This window comes from Chiloscyllium punctatum, chromosome 2 (genome assembly GCF_047496795.1).
Source record: "Chiloscyllium punctatum isolate Juve2018m chromosome 2, sChiPun1.3, whole genome shotgun sequence".
Classification (NCBI taxonomy): Eukaryota; Metazoa; Chordata; class Chondrichthyes; order Orectolobiformes; family Hemiscylliidae; genus Chiloscyllium; species Chiloscyllium punctatum.
In genome coordinates, this window is record NC_092740.1 from 76,360,942 (window position 1) to 76,380,393 (window position 19,452).

Here is a 19,452-nt window from a genome sequence, read left to right on the forward strand (position 1 = left end):
GAAAGAAAATTATTAATAGACACTTGAAGAAAAGCAAGGAGAAAAATTAAAAAGGTAAAGAAAATGAATTATAGTGTGAAGGGAGAAAGATGAGACAAATAGATAATTGGATAAACTTGCTTTTGGAAATGGCCAATCGTTGCAGCAAATGAAAGAGAAAATTTGTATCAGAAAGGGACAGCAGAGGGAAAAAAGAGGAAGGAAGGGAGATAATAAAAAACCAAGGAGAGAAAACCAGAAAAGTGGAACTGAAAGAACCAAGGAGTTGAGAAACAGGCTGTGGTTGACACATGCTCTGGTTTGCAAATGATGTCTGGACTGTCAGAACCCAGTGTCCTTTCCACGAGACCACTCCCCCATACAACTTGAAACCTACAAGAAACCAAGCTACTGCAGATTTCTGTGAAAGGTATCAGAAGCAATCACAAAGAAATTGCCTGGTCTCTCTCAGAAGTAAATGTTGTGGCTCAAAAGTAACTATTTCCTGATCCCTCTGCATCCCTAACCTTGATTCAGAGAATGTGAGCAGGCCAGCTGGGAAGTTTAAGTTCTGCCCAAATCCTGACCACCTTTAGAACAGTTTCATTAACCCAGAGAGTGTTAAACTGTTACATGAGCACTTCACTCGCACTCTCTACCTCCCCTCAGCAAAATAAGCAATAAAGTCTCCATTCTCGAAATTGACTAATCCCAGCGGATTGACACCATACCTGACCAAACAGAGATGTGGGATTATTAGAAAGGATATTTATTACAGTGTAGGAAACAGTGTTCCCATTTTTGCTGTGAAAACAGAGGTAGATGAGTGTTGAAGAATCCAACCTACTCCAGAGAATGCATTCTATTGCTCCACTCAACATGGACCATGGTGGAGTTATTGACCCAGTCCATCTATTCACTGAGTGTTAAACCAACTCTTGTCTATAATTTGAATTATGCACTTTCCATTCTACAGTGAAAACTTTGCATTTTCCAATCCCAGCCTCGGTTTGAATCAGTGGTGACAAAGTTCATGCCTTCCCTCATCCCAAATATTGTACTGCCCCTCCTTCATCTTTCATCCCTCATTGTCTGTCATGGCTCATCCTTCACCTTTGATATCATGCACCCACCCTTTCATTCCTTGACATTGTTCTCTCCCCCAACAGTGCTTACTCCCTTATAGCTCACCCTTTCCCCACCCTAACCTCGAAGCATACTCATTTCGCATTCCCCAAAACATCAAACCCTGCTTCCCATCTCCAACAATGTTGACTCTTCTGGGACTGGCTAAATAAGAGCCAGGAATTCTGGCAGTTGGGAGTGGCTGGATGAATGGACTGAGGAAGGAGTTGAGCATTGCAGAGACTAGTGTGAATACTGTCTGACTAGTACTGGGGTAAACATCAGTAGGAGAGATGTTAAGGGTTCCCGAATGGAAGGAGGAGATCGTTGCTGGTGAGCACTGTTGGGTAGGAGGTGAGAATTAAGATGAAAGCTGATTTACTTTTAGTTATGTGCCTGGTCAGTTTTTAGACTTTCTACGAAAATCTCTGTAAATCTGAGAAGCACCAAGATAAGTATAAATCAAAGAACCCACGCCTCAATGGATCTGGCCATCTCATTTCATTGTTGTCGGAATTGGGCAACAAATCTGGGTAGGGTAAAACCATCAGTCAGAAGTTGTAACATCCTCCATAATTACATGCATGGCACTTGCTCAAAGACCTGATTTGCATCAGCAGGTTAAGTTGAGTCTGCTTCCCATTTTGGAAGATTGTGTTCCTTGCCTGCTACTCCCAATGACCGAAATCCTGACAAATTGGAACATCAGCCCATAACTGGGGAGAACTTCCAATCAACACCAGAAGTCCCAGAAGAAATTGGTTTTCATAAAAATGTGAATAGTCTGAGATGAACCAGATATTCCTCATAGTTCTCAGAGTCTGAAGCAACACCTACAAACCCTTGCTTTTTTACTCCCCCCCCACCCCCACTACACAGTAACTGTAAACAGCACTAGGCCTGCTGTTATGTACTGACCAAGACTTATGACTTTCCAGATCCAGAGAACTGTTTGGATCACACCTGACTACTTAACATTAAAGATGAGTGTTGAAGAATCCAATCTACTCCAGAGAATGCATTCTATTGAATCATCTAGAACAGTAACGCAAATGCAGAAACAGTTCATTGGCAGCAGGAAAATGTGACACAGCCCTCAAGATGGCCCACAGTTCCTGACAAGCAGGCAAGATCCTCAGCCTATTGCATGCCACAAGTGAAATAAGTCCCATTGAGTTTGGAGGAAAGATGTTTAGCAGTATTACGCAACGTGTGGTCTAAGCATAGACCAATCGGAGGAATTAAGATTTTCATCCAAATGAAAGCTTCATTTAAAAATAAAGAAATGTAATCCAATCAAATTGGAAATGATGAGAGAATGGCATATTTTAGTGCAAAGTTAGTAAGTTTTTAAACAAGTGTCAAGGACTGATTAGGGATAGTCAACATGGCTTTGTGCATGGGAAATCATGTCTCACAAAATTGATTGAGTTTTTTGAAGTAACAAAGAGGATTGATGATAATGCAGAGCAGTAGATGTGATCTATATGGACTTCAGTAAGGCGTTCGACAAGGTTCCCCATGGGACACTGATTAGCAAGGTTAGAACTCATGGAATACAGAGAGAACTAGCCATTTGGATATAGAACTAGCTCAAAGGTAGAACACAGAGAGTGCTGGTGCAGGGTTGTTTTTCAGACTGGAGACCTGTGACCAGTGGAGTGCCACAAGGATCAGTGCTGGGTCCTCTACTTTTTGTCATTTACATAAATGATTTGGACGACGCAAGCATAAGAGGTACAGTTAGTAAGTTTGCAGATGACACCAAAATTGGAGGTGTAGTGAACAGTGAAGAAGGTTACCTCAGATTACAACAGGATCTTGACCAGATGGGCCAATGGGCTGAGAAGTGGCAGATGGAGTTTAATTCCAATAAATGCGAGGTGCGCATTTTGGGAAAGCAAATCTAAGCAGGACTGATACAGTTAATGGTAAAGTCCTAGGGAGTGTTGCTGAACAAACAGACCTTGGAGTGCAGGTTCATAGCTCCATGAAAGTGGAGTTGCAGGTAGATAGGATAGTGAAGAAGGTGTTTAGTATGCTTTCTTTTATTGGTCAGAGTATTGAGTACAGGATTTGGGAGGTCATGTTGCGGCTGTACAGGACATTGGTTAGGCTAGTGTTGCAATATTGATTGCAATTCTGGTCTCCTTCCTATAGGAAAGATGTTGTGAAACTTGAAAGACTTCAGAAAAGATTTACAAGGATGCTGCCAGGGTTGGAGGATTTGAGTTATAGGGAGAGGCTGAGCAGGCTGGGGCTGTTTTTCCCGGAGCATCAGAGACTGAGGGGTGACCTTATAGAGGTTTACAAAATTATGAGGGGCATGGATAGGGTAAATAGGCAAAGTCTTTTCCCTGGGGTTGGGGAGTCCAGAACTAGAGGGCATAGGTTTAGGGTGAGGGGGGAAAGATATAGAAGAGACCTAAGGGGCAACATTTTCACTCAGAGGGTGGTACGGGTATGGAATGAGCTGCCAGAGGAAGTGGTCGTGGTTGGTACAATTGCAACACTTAAGAGGCATTTGGATGGATATATGAATAGGAAGTGTTTGGAGGGATATGGGCCGGGTGCTGGCAGGTGGGACTAGATTGGGTTGGGATATGGTCGGCACGGACGGGTTGGACCGAAGGGTCTGTTTCCATGCTATATATCTCTGTGACTCTATAACATTGTTGATTTCTCTTGTTGTCTTTCTGTTTTCCCTTGATCTTCAGGCCCTCATCACCTCATCCTCAGATTTTTAAATTAGAACAAAAAGAATGCGAGAAAGACAATTCCAAAATCAAATGTATTGTGTGATGAACTTCATTCAATTTAATTATTCTGTTTTACAGCCTTGCCTTCTATGCTTCTTGGAGAAGTTTAATTTCCTGATGATTCAGTTTTCACAGAAGCTTAGTAAATCCTGTTAAATGGTGAAGTCATGTCTTTCCTTAAATTTGATACATATTTTAAAGTCAGCAGGAAAGTCCTGTCTGCTTATCATATGTATCTGGTGATCTTTAGAAGTAGAAAAATTAATGATGATATTTGTTGATGATGTCCACACCATGGGTGTAAATTTTGTTGCTGACAGATGCCCTAAAGCTTAGTTTAGGCAGAGGAAATGCCAAATGTTTGTGAAGGAACTTGATAACTTGCTACGTTTGCATGGCAGTGAGAAGGAAAATGTGTCTAACATTCCCTGTTGAACAGCATTAACAATTTCTGTTATGAGAATAAGATGTTCCAAGACACTGAACAAGAGTGTAATACAACAATATATGATACCAAGCCATCTAAGGAGACTGATCAAAAGCTCAGTCAGACAGTACACTGTTAAGTACAACAACAAGTAGACCATCTTGGATACTGTTGGGGCATCGATCTACCAGGGCCAGATTTCTGGCACTGAGCCTGGCTCTATGGCTCACAAGGGAAGGGGAGAAGAATAGGAGAGCAAAAATTATAGGAGATTCAATAATCAGGGGAACAGACAGGAGATTCTGTGGTTGTGAACGAGACTCCCAGATGGTATGTTGCCTCCCGGGTGCCAAGGTCAGGGATTGAGTCTGCAGGATTCTTTAGGGGGAGGGAGAGCAGCCAGAAGTCGTGGGACACATTGGTACCAGTGACATAGTGAATAAAATGGATGAGAACCTGATAAGAGAATACAGGGAGTTAGGTTGGAATCAAGGATTGTATCACAGCTGCAGAAAGGGAGGTGGTCAAGGAGGGTTTGTCTACAGAGTCAGTATAGGTTGAAGTCAAAAACAGGAAAGGAGCAATCACTTTATTGGGAATTAACTACAGACTCCCCCAGTAGCAACAGAGACATGGAGGAGCAGATTCGGAGGCAGATTTTGGAAAGGTGCAGAAGTAACCGGGTTGTTGTCATGGGTGACTTTAGCTTCCTAAATATTGATGGAATCTACATAGTTCAAATAGTTTGGATGGAGCAGTTTTTGTCAGGTGAATCCAGGAAGGATTCCTGACTTAATATGTAGATAGGCTGACAAGAGGTGAGGCCATATTGGATTTGGTGCTTGGCAATGAACCAGGCCAGGTGTCAGATCTCTCAATGGGAGAGCATTTTGATGACAGTGATCAAAACTCCCTGACCTATACTGTAGTCTTGGAGAGAGATAGGAACAGACGGTATAGGAAAGTATTTAATTAGAGGAGGGGGAATTGCAATATTGTTAGACAGGAGCTGGAGCATCTAAATTGGGAACAGATGTTCTCAGGGAAATGCATACAGAAATGTGGAGGTAGTTTAGAGAGCACTTGCTGTTAGTGCTGGATAGGTTTGTCCCACCAAGGCAAAGAAGGGAAGGGAGGGTGAAGGAACCTTGAGTGACAAGGGATGTAGAACGTCTCGTCAAAAGGAAGAAGGAAGCTTACTTAAGGTAAGGAGGCAAGGATCAGACAGGGCTTCAGAGGGTTACAAGGTAGCCAGGAAGGAACTGAAGAATGGACTTAGGAGAGTTAGAATGGGACATGACAATACTTTAGTAGGTAGGATTAAGGAAACTCTAGGGCATTCTACACTTACGTGAGGAACAAGAGGATGGCCAGAGTGGGGGTAGGGTCGATTAAGGATTGTGAAGGGAATTTGCGGCAAGAGTCAGAGGAGGTAGGGGAGGTCCTAAATGAATACATTGCTTCTGTATTCACTATTGAGAAGGACTTTATCATATGTGAGGACAGTGTGAAACAGGCTGATATGCTTGAATAGGTTGATGCTAAGAAGGAGGATGTGCTGAAAATTTTGAAAAACATGTAAGGATAGATAAGTCCCATGGACCAGATGGAATATAGCTACCTAGACTACACCTCCTCCCACCCTGCCCCCTGTAAAAACGCCATCCCATATTCCCAATTCCTTCGTCTCCGCCGCATCTGCTCCCAGGAGGACCAGTTCCAAAACCGTACCACCCAGATGGCCTCCTTCTTCAAGGACCGCAATTTCCCCTTAGACGTAGTCGATGATGCCCTCCACCGCATCTCTTCCACTTCCCGCTCCTCCGCCCTTGAGCCCCGCCCCTCCAACTGCCACCAGGACAGAACCCCACTGGTCCTCACCTACCACCCCACCAACCTCCATGTCCAACATATCATCCGCCGTCATTTCTGCCACCTCCAAACGGACCCCACCACCGGAGACATATTTCCCTCCCCTCCCCTGTCAGTGTTTTGAAAAGACCACTCCTTCCGTGACTCCCTCGTCAGGTCCACACCCCCCCACCAACCCAACCTCCACTCACGGCACCTTCCCCTGCAACCGCAAGAAATGCAAAACTTGCGCCCACACCTCCCCCCTTACCTCCCTCCAAGGCCCCAAGGGACACTTCCATATCTGCCACAAATTCACCTGCAACTCCACACACATCATCTATTGCATCCGCTGCACCTGATGTGGCCTCCTCTATACTGGGGAGACAGGCCGCCTACTTGTGGAACGTTTCAGAGAACACCTCTGGGACACCCGGACCAACCAACCCAACCACCCCGTAGCCCAACACTTCAACTCCCCCTCCCACTCCACCAAGGACATGCAGGTCCTTGGACTCCTCCATCGCCAGACCATGGCAACACGATGGTTGGAGGAAGAGCGCCTCATCTTCTGCCTGGGAACCCTCCAACCACAAGGGATGAACTCTGATTTCTCCAGTTTCCTCATTTCCCCTCCCCCCCCCTCCTTGTCTCAGTCAAATTCCTCGAACTCAGCACCGCCTTCCTCACCTGCAATCTTCTTCCTGACCTCTCCGCCCCCACCCCACTCCAGCTTATCACCCTCACCTTGACTTCCCTCCATCTATCGCATTCCCAACGCCCCTCCCCCAAGTCCCTCCTCCCTACCTTTTATCTTAGCCTGCTGGACACACTTTCCTCATTTCTGAAGAAGGGCTGATGCCCGAAACGTCGATTCTCCTGTTCCTTGGATGCTGCCTGACCTGCTGCGCTTTTCCAGCAACACATTTTCAGCCCAGATGGAATATACCCTAGGTTACCTCAGGAAGCGAGGGAAAAAATTGGTGCACCCTTAGTGATGATCTTTGCATGCTCACTGTCCACTGGAGTAGTGCCAGACGATTGGAGGGTGGTAAATGTTATTCCCTTGTTCAAGAAAGGGAATAGAGATAATCCTGGGAATTACAGACCAGTCAGTCTTATGTCTGTGGTGGACAAATTATTGGAGAAGATTCTGAGAGATAGGATTTATGTTTATTTGCAAAACTATAGTTTGATTAGAGATTGTCAGCATTGCTTTGTGAAGGACAGATCATGCCTCACAAACCTTATTTAACTCTTTAACGATGTGACAAAACACATTGATGAAGGTAGAGGAGTAGATGTGGTATGCATGGATTTATCAAGACATTTGATAAGGTTCCCCAAAATAGACTCATTCAGAAAGTAAGGAGGTGTGGGATACAGGGAAATCTGACTGTCTGTCTGGATACAGAATTGGCTGGCTCACAGAAGACAAAGGAAGGTAGTAGATGGGAAGTATTCAGCCTGGAACTCAATGTCCAGCGGTATTCCATAGGGATGTGTTCTCGGACCTCTGCTTTTTGTAATTCTTATAAATGACTTGGATGAGGGTGGGTTAGTAAGTTTTCTGATGATATGAAGGTTGGTGGGGTGGTGGATAGTGTAGAGAGGTTTTGTAGGTTGCAACAGGACATTGACAGGATGCAGAACTGGGCATATGAGTGGCAGATGGAATTCAACCTGGAAAAGTGTGAAGTGATTCATTTTGGAAGGTTGAACTTGAATGCAGAATACAGGTTTAACGGAGATGTCAGGCCCTTGGTGGGATGTGCAAACAAACATTAGAGTCTTGAAATCAAAACGGTAAGCTTGCAAGCATGGGTAATAGGGAAATAAGACGTGCTGTGAATTAAGATATAATCCACAGAGATTTGTATGAGCTCAGGTTTAGTTGGAGTACAATATCAGAAGCCAGCCAAGAGTGCACCAGAATGATCAAATCTATATGTAACAAAGATATGAGGCTTTCAGCAACAGATGCGCTGAGACTTGGACAAGGTCAGGGTAGATCAAAGTTAAGGAGGTGAAAGCAGCTTGTCTCAGTGATGACAGGAAAATGAGCATGAAGGCTCATTTGGGATGAAAGGTGATAGTAAGGCGATGAACAGACTGGTTTATTCTCAGACAATTCCAATGAAAGCAATGGAGTGAGTTAGTCGGGGAATGAAATTTGGATCACGTTTGAGATAACTGCATGGCTGGGGTGGATTCCCATCCTGGCTGGAGTAGATTTGGGATCTGCCTTCTTGCCTTAGTGGTGACAGAGACCAGGGTGCTGAGAACTCCAGAAGAAGTAACTTTAAATGTTTTTTTATAGTGGTCTCAGCATGCAAAATCCTTCCTCAATTGGTTGGATGAACTGTATATGACCTGGGTTGAAGGGCCTTTCCTGAGGTTTGGATGTTTACTGAAACATGCTTTTTTAATAAAAATTTTGGATGAGTGACTAGATTACAGTTTTCCTATAGTGAACACCATAAAACCCGAGACCAAATTGAATTGTTTTTTTCCCTGTGTTCTGTACCAGTACATTTTTTATGCCCACTGAGTCCGATTTATTTAAAATGGTTTTTCGCATTTCTACATAATAACAACCTTTTAATTTAGAAAAATAATTCTGTTTAAAAAAAGTACAATTAGACAAAAGTAGACAGATCTTCATGAAGTTGGAAAGGCTCCTTGGATCTTTGAAAATGACAGCTGGCACCATGATGTGAAAATCCTGCCCCCAATTCTGAAAGACTGTGTTATCAGCAACAGTGAGCAATGTTTAATGCACACCTTAAAGAAATCTAAATGCAACAGGTCATGGATTCTATTCTGACTGCTGCAGTGGATTTAACGCAGTTTAGGAGTTGTGAACTTATGGACTATATTGTCAAAGACTCTTGAAGAGGGTAAGGTCTGTTTAATCATGGGTTGAAGATTTTTTAAAATACCCCCCATCCCAGACTTTGCAGCAATCAGTGAGACACGTAACAAAGAAAAATTCAGCTGGGAAGTTGTCTGTCCTAGTGGTTTAAATAATTGTTGACTTTTCCCCCAAAATGTTAATTATGAATGTTTGGCTGACTTTCAAAATTTATCATCTTATCAGGGATTCTGAATTCATAATTTGATTAGCGTCTTATACAGTCTATTAAGACTTCAGCTCCCCTTGAAGTATTATGGGCAGACGAATGTTTTTGTAATTCAGTACCCACTTGAAATTTAAGAGGTTTTAATGGACTTCCAAGAATGCTTCTTTACTTTTCATGATCAGATTGTATTAGATTGTAAGAATTTTATTTTGTTTCACAACAATGTTGCTCCTGAGGTTTGCCCATGGTGCATACTGAATAAATTTACATGAAATTTATAAGGCAACATGAGGGACCATCTTTGTATTCAGCATTTTAAATAAATTCCTACACCCTCTAGTTTGAAATTCCAGTAAATTAAACTTTTTAAATTGTTTGGTTGGTTTCTTTAATTAGACAGAAGAAATACACTAACATTGTTTGGCGTGAGTCTGAAATCAGCTGTTCTCTGTGCAAATTGTAAACTCTTTGTTGCTAATCTGTTGCTGCAGGGAGGAATTTGAAGAATTTTGGGTTTTTGATTGAAGCTGCATTTTGATCCTACATTGTGCTAGCTCGGTTGTAGCACTGTTTCTATGCTCTGTTTCTAGCAATGAACCCGACTTCATTCCACACTCAGTCACCAAGCAAACATTCCACCATTTGGTGCCCTTTGTCGCAAGGCATCTTTGGTAATTTAGGAATCTAAGTGAAGCAATTTCAAGTGTGTAGCAGCTCTAATGTGATAATGTAACACAGATATTGGTCAGTGTCTAGATTTTAAAAAGAATTATTTAATATTGTCACTTGCACTTAGATACAATTAAAATTGTATAATGTCACCATGTTCTGGCACCATCTTGGATTACAAAGCAAACTACTGAATAAATTGTATGTATGGTAAAATGCTGAATAAATTAATATTACTAAAACTGAAACAGCTTCAAAAATTCATCTTTCTCTCTCCATAGACATCTCCCTCTCTTCTCCTTCTAGTGTAACTCACAAGAGTAGATTTTCACAGAGGTGCAGAGATAGGCTTGTGCACACAATTGTCATAACTTCTCATCATTTCTGGTCTGCTGGGATGATCTTAGGTACATTTCAAGGCTATTGCTTTGTGGGGAAAGGTTGTAGAGGTACTCTGTATCCAATAAGAATAATTGCAGGGTGTATTGATGGAGCTCAACACCCATTGTAGACTGAATGATGGCTGTTGAGGGCTAAGAAGCCCTTAATCTTGTACAAATCTAATTTTGATTGTGGTTCTTATTCAATTGAATTCTAAAGTTTAAATTCTAAACTTTTCAGCTTAAACAGTGGTAGAAAAAGATCTCCAATGAAAGAACAGTTGGTTTAAGAAGCAGATTAAGCCATTCCTCAATAATTAGGCCAGCCCAACTCTTTTGTGTTAGGATCATATAAATGTAGTTAATGTACTGTGACTTACCACTTGACTGCTACTTATAACAGAATGGTGTGAGTTGGGTAATTGAAGAAGTCAGGCAAAGAGGTGCTTCTTTGCTTTTGCTTGTACTCTCATATTTAGGAATTGGTTGTTACTCAGCTACAGACAAGGAAGCTAGTTATTTGGTGAGTATCTGATAAGTGATTAAAACTCATTCTATCCCTTAATTTCAAAATAGTATAGTGACTGGTAGTGTGATTAAGAAAATATATAAAAGCGTAAGTACAACATGTTAAATAATTAATTAGAACACATTAGTGGTGCTACAAAGGGTGATGTATCACAGCTGCAGCATGTGGGAGGTACTGGATGCTAGTTGTTTAGGGCAAACATATCTGAAGTAAGTATGTCACCTTTGAGCAGCTTCAGCGCAGAGTTTGAGTTGGCTGAATTACTAACAGACATCAGGGACAGGCTAAGATACTTTCTACCAGGGATTTGGCATTCCTCTTGGAATAGTATCTTCAGGACAGAAGAGCATGATTGTGAATAGCAGGTAAGGGTCAGCACTCTGGCAATGACCTTCAGCCAGGCTGGCAGGGCCTGGTGACATGGCCTCCAGCATCAGCCTTCTGGGAAGAGGGCTTCTCTCCTTTGCACCATCCTGTCCACAAAGTCCCTGTTGGAGAATCTTCCCCTTTTCCAACATCATATGATGCTATCCTTGATGGAGCAGGGCAATTACAGAATGCCAGTGCTCTTCTGGGTGCACAGTGGCCTTTCAAAGATGGCATGGATGCAAGGAGTTCGCTGTGTGATAAGTTGTTCAAGGAATGGTATATGGTAAGATGGGGCAGAATTGGATGTGCCATGGGGCGTGATATGTAATTAACACAGCTGGTTTGGCAGGTTATGACAAGGAAACTAGATCAGTCTTGCAGTGAATCACCCTGCACTTAACCAAAAAAATCATAAGATTCAGCCCACATTTGCGAACATTTAAGGATATATTTCAGTGTACACAGAAAGGATACATTCTGACAAGACAGAAAAATTCCAAGCAACAGACCTAGCATCTGTGGTTAAGACCATAAGACATAGGAGCAGAAATTAGGCCATTCAGCCCATCAAGTCTGCTCTGCCATGGCTAATAAGTTTCTCAATCTCATTCTCCCACTTTTTCCCTTTAACCATTGGTCCCTTGTTAATCAAGAACCTATCTATTTCCATCTTTAATATACACAATGACCTGGTCTCCACACACTTCTGTGGCAAAGAATTCCATTGATTCACCACTCCTTGGCTGAAGATGTTTCTCCTTATCTCTGTTCTAAAAGGTCTTCCCTTTACTCAAAGGCTGTGCCCTCGAGTCCTAGTCTCTCCTCCCAATGGAAACATCTTCCCAACTTCCACTCTGTCCAGGCCATTGTGTTAGATTCCCCTCTCCCCCATCGTTCTAAACTCCATCGAGTATAGACCTAGAGTCCTCATGTCTTACGTTTTTCATTCCTGGCACTGTTCTCGTGGACATCCTCTGAATACACACGAGGGCCAATACTTCCTTCTTGAGATATGGGGCCTAAAACTGTACACAATACTCAAAATGTAGTCTGATCAGAGCCATATAGAGCCTTAGAAGTAGCCCTCTGCTTTTATATTCAAGTCCCCTTAAAATTGTATTTGCCTTCCTAACTACTAAGCTTCAACCTGCAAGCTTACCTTGAGAGAATCTTGGACTAGAACTCCCAAATCTCTTTGCACTTCAGAATTAATGAGAAATGTTAAAAGATAATATCAAACTTAACAAAAAAGCACGCACACACAGACACACACATGTGCACATGCAGTCACAAAGACACAGATACATATATACACCGACCCAAAGATACCAGCTGTGCCCACTTCTTTTTAATATTGAGGAGTCTTCAGAGAGTGCCTCCATCTTGAGGCATCTTCTCATTCCCCTACTTTTAATGGCAATGCCTCTCTCTAATGAAGGAGCTATTGATTTTCTCATGCTGAACAATCTGCATTTGGCTGGTTGCCCCATATTCTACTCCCCATAAGCTCCATACTCTGCATAAGTCATCAAAAGGTCTGCTGTCTTAGTAGTAACTCTTATCAAGTCAGACCATGCATTGTTAGCTGACTAATGTTGACTCCTGGACAAGCAACATCCTGATTTTAAAATTACATAGAATCTCAGACAGTAATTCAGAAAGTGAACATTTTGCCCACTGATCTGGCATGGTGTTTATGCTGCACTTAGATTTCCTGCTGTCTTTCCTCATCTAAATTGACCATTATAACTACCTATTCCCTTCTCCCTCAAATGACTTGTCATGGCTCCCTTTATCCTTTATTGTGGAGGTGCCAGTGTTGGACTGAGGTGGGCAAAGTTAAAAATCACACAACACCAGGTTGTAGTCCAACAGCACTAGCTTTCAGAGCACCTAATGAAGGAGCAGCACTGCGAAAGCTAATGCTTCCAAATAAACCTGTTGGACTATAACCTGGTGTTGTGTGATTTTTAACTTTATCCTTATTGATAGGAGTCTCTTCAATCAACTTTTTCACCTTTTGGATAAAAAAGATATTTTTTTATTTTTGCATTGGACTTCTTGGTCACTATCTTATACTGATAGCCTGTAATTGTACACTTCTTCACAAGAAAAACACTCTTTCTGCCTGCATACTTTCAGGACCTTTTGTAACTTTTAAACATCTCTCAGGTCATTGTTCATTTTTATGAGAAAACAGAACTGGCCTGTCAATCCTTTTCAGATGTGTACTCTTTCACGTGTCTGGTAACATCCTTGTAAATCTTTTCTCCAATATCCCTGTATCTTTTTGACTATGTGTCAGTAGATTTCCATTCAGTGCACTGCGTGGTCCAAACAAGAACTTACCTACTTTTCAATTCTATGCTTTGAGAAATAAAGCCAAGTGCTTAGTTTGCATTTTTCTACAGCCTTGCCTACCTTTAGTGCAACTCTTAGAGATATTTTTACTTGTGCTTCAAGATCCTGTTGGTTCTCTACGTAGACTCTCACCTTCTGAGTAACAAATGACATTCCTGTCAAAATGTACTACCTCACATTTATATTGAACTTATTTTGCCTATTAATGTCTGCATTATCAAAATTGACTATCCCCAAGTCTAATGTCATCCACAATTTTAGAAACTTAAACTTCTCTGTATTAAATGCCACATATCACGTGTCTGCCAAATATGCAAGCCTAGTCAATTTAGATCCTGTTGCAGTTCACTGATATCGTCCTTATGCTCCTTAGAAGTTTGGTATCATTTGGAAATCCCAAGAGTATAAACCAAATATCATAGCCTTATATCAAAAAACATTCATATTGATTGCCACATCTTCGAGCTTATACCAAGCTATTGCTTAAAGATTTATTAGATACTCTGGTAAATTAATAGATTAATTTTGACTCCATATCAATTAAAAATAATTAATTGATTACATAATGTCTTCTGATGTGTTTGAGGCCTTATGTGGGAATTTGTCAATGTAAGTTACTTCTTTCTTACATTTTTGTGCCACGAGAGAAGTGATACTTCAAGTGCTTTCTCTGAATATTAAAAAAAATTATCAGATGAGTATCCGAGCATTTTGCCTCCCGTCACTGAAGATTAAGTGCACATTAACCTTTAGGAGTACAAATCCTTCTTTGAAACTCATATATTTGTTAATTGCTAATAATGATTTTTATTAACTGCGCAACTTTGTTTTATTACTAAACGCAATTCAACCTTTAATAAAACTGATCTTTGCTGACTGTGCATTATACATACACATTTACAAAATTTGAGTGATACTGAAATTAAAATATAAAGATGATTTTAGCTTCCAATGCATTTTTTCTGTTAAATTGAGTCAGCTTCAGATTTTCCTTTTCGTTATATACAAATTGCGATGTAAATCAGTATTTATTGCCTATTCCTTGCATCTTCTGATGATTGTAGGGACTATGATGACAGTGCTACCATAGTTGGATTAAGTAGAAAATTCCAGGATTTTTAGCAAGGGAATGTGAAGAATTCTCAGAGGACCTCAACCCAATGCAGTTTTCTGAAAAAAAAATTCAGCAGTTGTGGCCCTTGCTGGCTGGGCCAGCATTTAATACCCATCTCTTGTTTACCTTGAGAAGGTGGTGGTGAGTTGCCTTTTTGAACTTCTGAAAATGTTTGGTGTAGATATACCCAAAATACTATTAGGGAAGAGGTTCCAGGATTCTAACCCAGTGACATAGAATGAACTGTGCTATATTTCCAAGTCAGGATGGTGAAAATGGGCAAGCTCCTTTATTCGATGTAGGACGCTAGGCACTGACACCACTTCCCTGCACCCCCCCCCCCCCCCCCCCGCCATGCCATGCCTTCAGTAATTTGCTATTCAAGGGTCTTGCTGAGCAGGCCACCCAATACTCCTTTCTCCCCACCACTGATAGAATTTGTGAAGTGGTAGATCAGTACAAGGGACAATGCTGCAGGCACAGTGCCCACTTTTACATTGAGTTGAACATTTGTTAATGCTTGCAGTTTTTAAAATGTATACTTTTACCTTCTCTACATTTTTCGTCATCTGATAATATGGCATTTTGAATGCATTATTTGACGCCTCAAAAATATTAAGGATGTAACTATTTACATAAAAGTGCCTGCCAGATATACAAACAATGAATTTTTAAATTTGATCTTGAAAGTTATTTTGCAAGCTTTAAAAACACAAAGAAATAATGTTGAACTACATGCAGATATTCACTTTCAGGTTTGGAGCAAATAATGTACCAGAATTCACTTGATACGACCAGAAATATTGTGTCGTGCTGCATTTGATGAAAGTGTGTCCTTAAGAAAAAAAGTCACATTACAAGGAAATAGTATATTCAACAAAACAAAAACATTTGAACCAGTTCTGCTATTTGCACAATCTTGGATCATTTGCTTAAACTATCTTTTTATATTTTCAGTGGCCACTGAAGTCTTCAATTCCAAAAGCCTGGCTGTTCAGGCCCAAAAGAAAATACTTGGCAAGATGGCATCAAAGTCAATAGCAACTGCATTGATAGATGATACAAGCAGTGATGTTTTGGATGAGCTATTCAAAGCAACCAAAGAATACACACAGAACAAAAAAGAAGCAGAAAAGATTGTCAAAAATCTTATCAAGGTAGTCATAAAACTAGGAGTCTTGTACAGGAATAATCAATTCAATCAAGATGAGATGATGCTTGTGGAGAAATTCAAGAAGAAAGTTCATCAGTTAGCAATGACCGTTGTGAGTTTTCATCAGGTTGACTTTACTTTTGATCGGCATGTTCTGTCCAAACTTTTGAATGAATGCAGAGACATGCTTCACCAAATCATTGACCGGCATCTCACCGCCAAGTCACATGGACGCATCAACCATGTTTTTAATCACTTTTCGGATTGTGAGTTCTTGGCTGTGCTTTACAATCCATTTGGATCTTACAAAGCTTCTCTGCAGAAAATATGTGATGGTGTGAACAAAATGTTAGATGATAAAACTATATAACCAGCAATTTGTAACATTTTCTGTAAAACATGTTAAAAGTCCTGCTAAAATATGAAGGAATAATGTCATGTAAAATGCATTTTTGTTAAAATTGTATATTTTGACAAGTTTCTTTTAAAGATTTGTTTTCTATTTCTATAACTATGCATAAAATAGAATAAGTACTCTGATCTATTATTTGTCCATTGAGTGAAATGACTTGAACCCCCCCTTGTTCAATTCTTAGCAGATGATTATTCTTAGCCTGTGGAATAAATCTGATGAGTTCAGATAAATGAGCAAAATCCAATGCAACTTTAGCTTTTAGAATATTACACGAAACAATATGCATTGTTTCCTTTTTGTAAGTTTATAACTTAAAAAGAACACACACACACCAGCTTGCAAATAAACTGAAAAAATTATGTTCCAAGATGAAGATTACAGAATGTAAATGAAATAGTACATACGCATTGCCAGTGTTATGTCAAAGTACAACAAGTAGCATTTTAATACTTTTCATCCCTTTCCATCTGTATTATACAGTTTTCATCAACTCACTTGAATTTCTTGGACTTAAAACAACAGACTTTGAACTAATGTGCGGAGATGTAATATATTAAACTAAGTCTCAGATGCTTATTATATTCTAAAATACTCAAATGGGCAAGTAGCTTTCATAAATCAATTGTACTTTATGATCAGCATAGTTATTATGACTGTCACTGTGACTGGAGCAACTTTTATTCTTGTGCAAATTATTTGTTTGTAGTAAGCCAAAGAATAAATTTCCATTGAACCTGGAGTAATATAGTCATAAGTAGTCATTCAGTCATTTTATTCTCTAATGAAAGCAACAAGATTACAGCAAGATTGAACTCAGTCTTCATGCATTAAATGATCTACTGTGTCCAACTCATCACAAGCTCATCATATGATAAGTTATTAGTTCTGAAAATACAGCAAAACAGTTTCCAGTAAAAGGATAATAAGTGACTTGTTCTTAAAGTTAAATCTTGAAGTTTGAAAGATTATATGAAATGTATAATAGATTCATTATTTTGAACAGATGCTTGGCATAATTACCTTTTAAATATTATAATTGGGGAGAACTTATAAAATAGATTAAAAGAGTCATTTAGTCATGGAAGGAGCCATTTAGCTGATTGTATAAACGGCAATCTCTCAAGTGAAGTAGTCAATCCGTTCTTCCCATCTGTCACGATAACTCTGCAAATCTATGTCTCTCATGTGCCGATACTATGGTTTTTTGAAATCATTGTTGGCTTCCACTTTAATTACTTTACAAGTAATTTTTCTCCTGCCTTTTGACACCAAACATCATGCAGAAATCTTTGTCCAGATGGTCAAAAGATTGAGCAAAGAGATGGGTTTTAAGAAAATTCTAAAGGATGACAGTAGAGCATGGGAGAAATGAATAGGCAGAGGAAGGATTGGCTATTAGTGTGGCACAATTGAAACTGGAATAGGCGAAAGTGAGTACTGCAGATGCTAGAGATTACAGTCAAGAGTGTGGTGTTGGAAAAGCACAGCAGGTCAGGCAGCATCCAAGGAGTAGGAAAATTGACGTTTCAGGCAAAAGCCCTTCCTGATGAAGAGCTTTTGCCCGAAACATTGATTTTCCTGCTCCTCAGGTGCTGCACTGACCTGGTGTGCTTTTCCAGCACCACACTCTTGACTAAAATCTAGAATGCTTGAGGCCAGAATTTGAGGAGCACAGATATCTTGGATGATTGTACATCTGGAGACCATCATAGAGATCAGATGGGTCAAGGCTATCAAGGGACTGTAAATCAAAGGTAAGCATTTTAAAATCAAGGAATTGCTTGACCAGGAGTCCCTGGTGTCTAGCTGTCATTCCATTCTCTTAAAGTTTAACTGATCAGGCAAGAAGGCCATCTCACGGAACTAATAGGGACATTCTTCAAATATGCATAATATCACGGAGGGCTGAGTGAATTTTTGTAACCATGGGCTTGGGCTGTTAGAGCAGAAGGCATGAAGCCTGAAATAGACTAGGTGACTTTATCAAAGTCTTACCTGAAAGACTGGAAATTAGAATAAGAGTTCCAAGAACAAAAAAGAAAACCGGCAGGAGAGAAATGAATAAGAGGAAGGAGAAAGATATTATAGAATCCTTACACTGTGGAAGCGGGCCATTCAGTCCATCAAGGCCTCTTCGACTGTCCGAAGCACATCCCACCCGGATCCACCAACTTACCTTAGCCGAGTAATCCACCTAACCTGCAAGAGGAAACTAGAATATCTGGAGGGAACCCACGCAGACACAGCTAGAATATGCAAAGTCCACACAGTCACCCAAGGATGGAATCAAACCCAGGTCCCCGTGCTGAGTCACAGTGCTGCCCTACACATAAGAAAGGAGGAGAGAGAATTCCAGGAAAAAAGAAAGAAAATGCCTTCCAGAGGGGAAAGATTGAGAAAGAACAAAAAGTTCAAAAAGGACAATAAAATGACAGTTTGAGCTGAATAGAGAGAACTTGTTAGTAATACAGTGACCCCAGTTCAAAGCCAAGCTTTGATTTTTTTCTCTCAAAGTATCCTTGGATGGTATCAAAATTTGATGAAATTAACATTCATAGCCTTTGACAATGTTGGAAATAAGTTAGACTGGCCTGAGGAAGTTTTGACCCACTTGTGGCAAAGCCAATTCACTAGAGAGCTCCACAAGGTTTATTCTATGTTGCCTCCTACTTCCTACACATTCAGCAGATTTAGCAGCATCTGTGGAAACAGAAGCAGAGTTAATGTTTCAAAGTCAATATCTGAAGATCTCTCTTCAAGTCAATGAGAAATGATAAATAGCATCTTGAGAGTGCTTGCCAAGGCACCTTCTGAGAATTTGGAAGCTGCAAAATATACCTGCTCAAACTCTTATTGAACTTGAAAGGATTGAACAACTCACTTGCAGTTATTGGATGCAAACACTCAAAACACTTACAAAAAATTGTGCAATTAAAAAATTGCTTTTTGGTGATAAACTCACGTTGAACAACATACCATTTAATTGCCGGAGAAGTAGCATGGTGTATTAAAATGGTAAGGAACTGCAAAATCTGGTTGTGAACTAAATTGGGAGATCAAGTGCAGGCTCATTTCACAAGCATAATTCTTATCCTCCAGCTGTTTGCCATTTTAATATATTATTCTGCTCTCATTCTCATATTTCTGTCTTAGGCCTACTGCAGTATTCCAGTGAAGCCCAGTGCCAACTGGTGCAATAGCACCTTCTCTTCTGTTTAGGCATTTAGAGCATTTAGTA

At 40.5% G+C, this 19,452-nt stretch overlaps 1 protein-coding gene across 3 annotated transcripts in view; it reads left to right on the forward strand.

Annotated features, from left to right (window-relative positions):
• LOC140485793 (tumor necrosis factor alpha-induced protein 8) overlaps positions 1-16,953 on the forward strand; it is a 131,105-nt gene extending 114,152 nt beyond the window's left edge. For all 3 annotated transcript variants that reach the window (XM_072584305.1, XM_072584306.1, XM_072584304.1), the window contains one exon: positions 15,604-16,953. In XM_072584305.1, coding sequence (XP_072440406.1) covers positions 15,604-16,169 — 566 coding nt within the window. In that variant the 3' untranslated portion in view covers positions 16,170-16,953. The remainder of the gene's footprint in view (positions 1-15,603) is intronic.
• Positions 16,954-19,452: the final 2,499 nt, after the last annotated feature.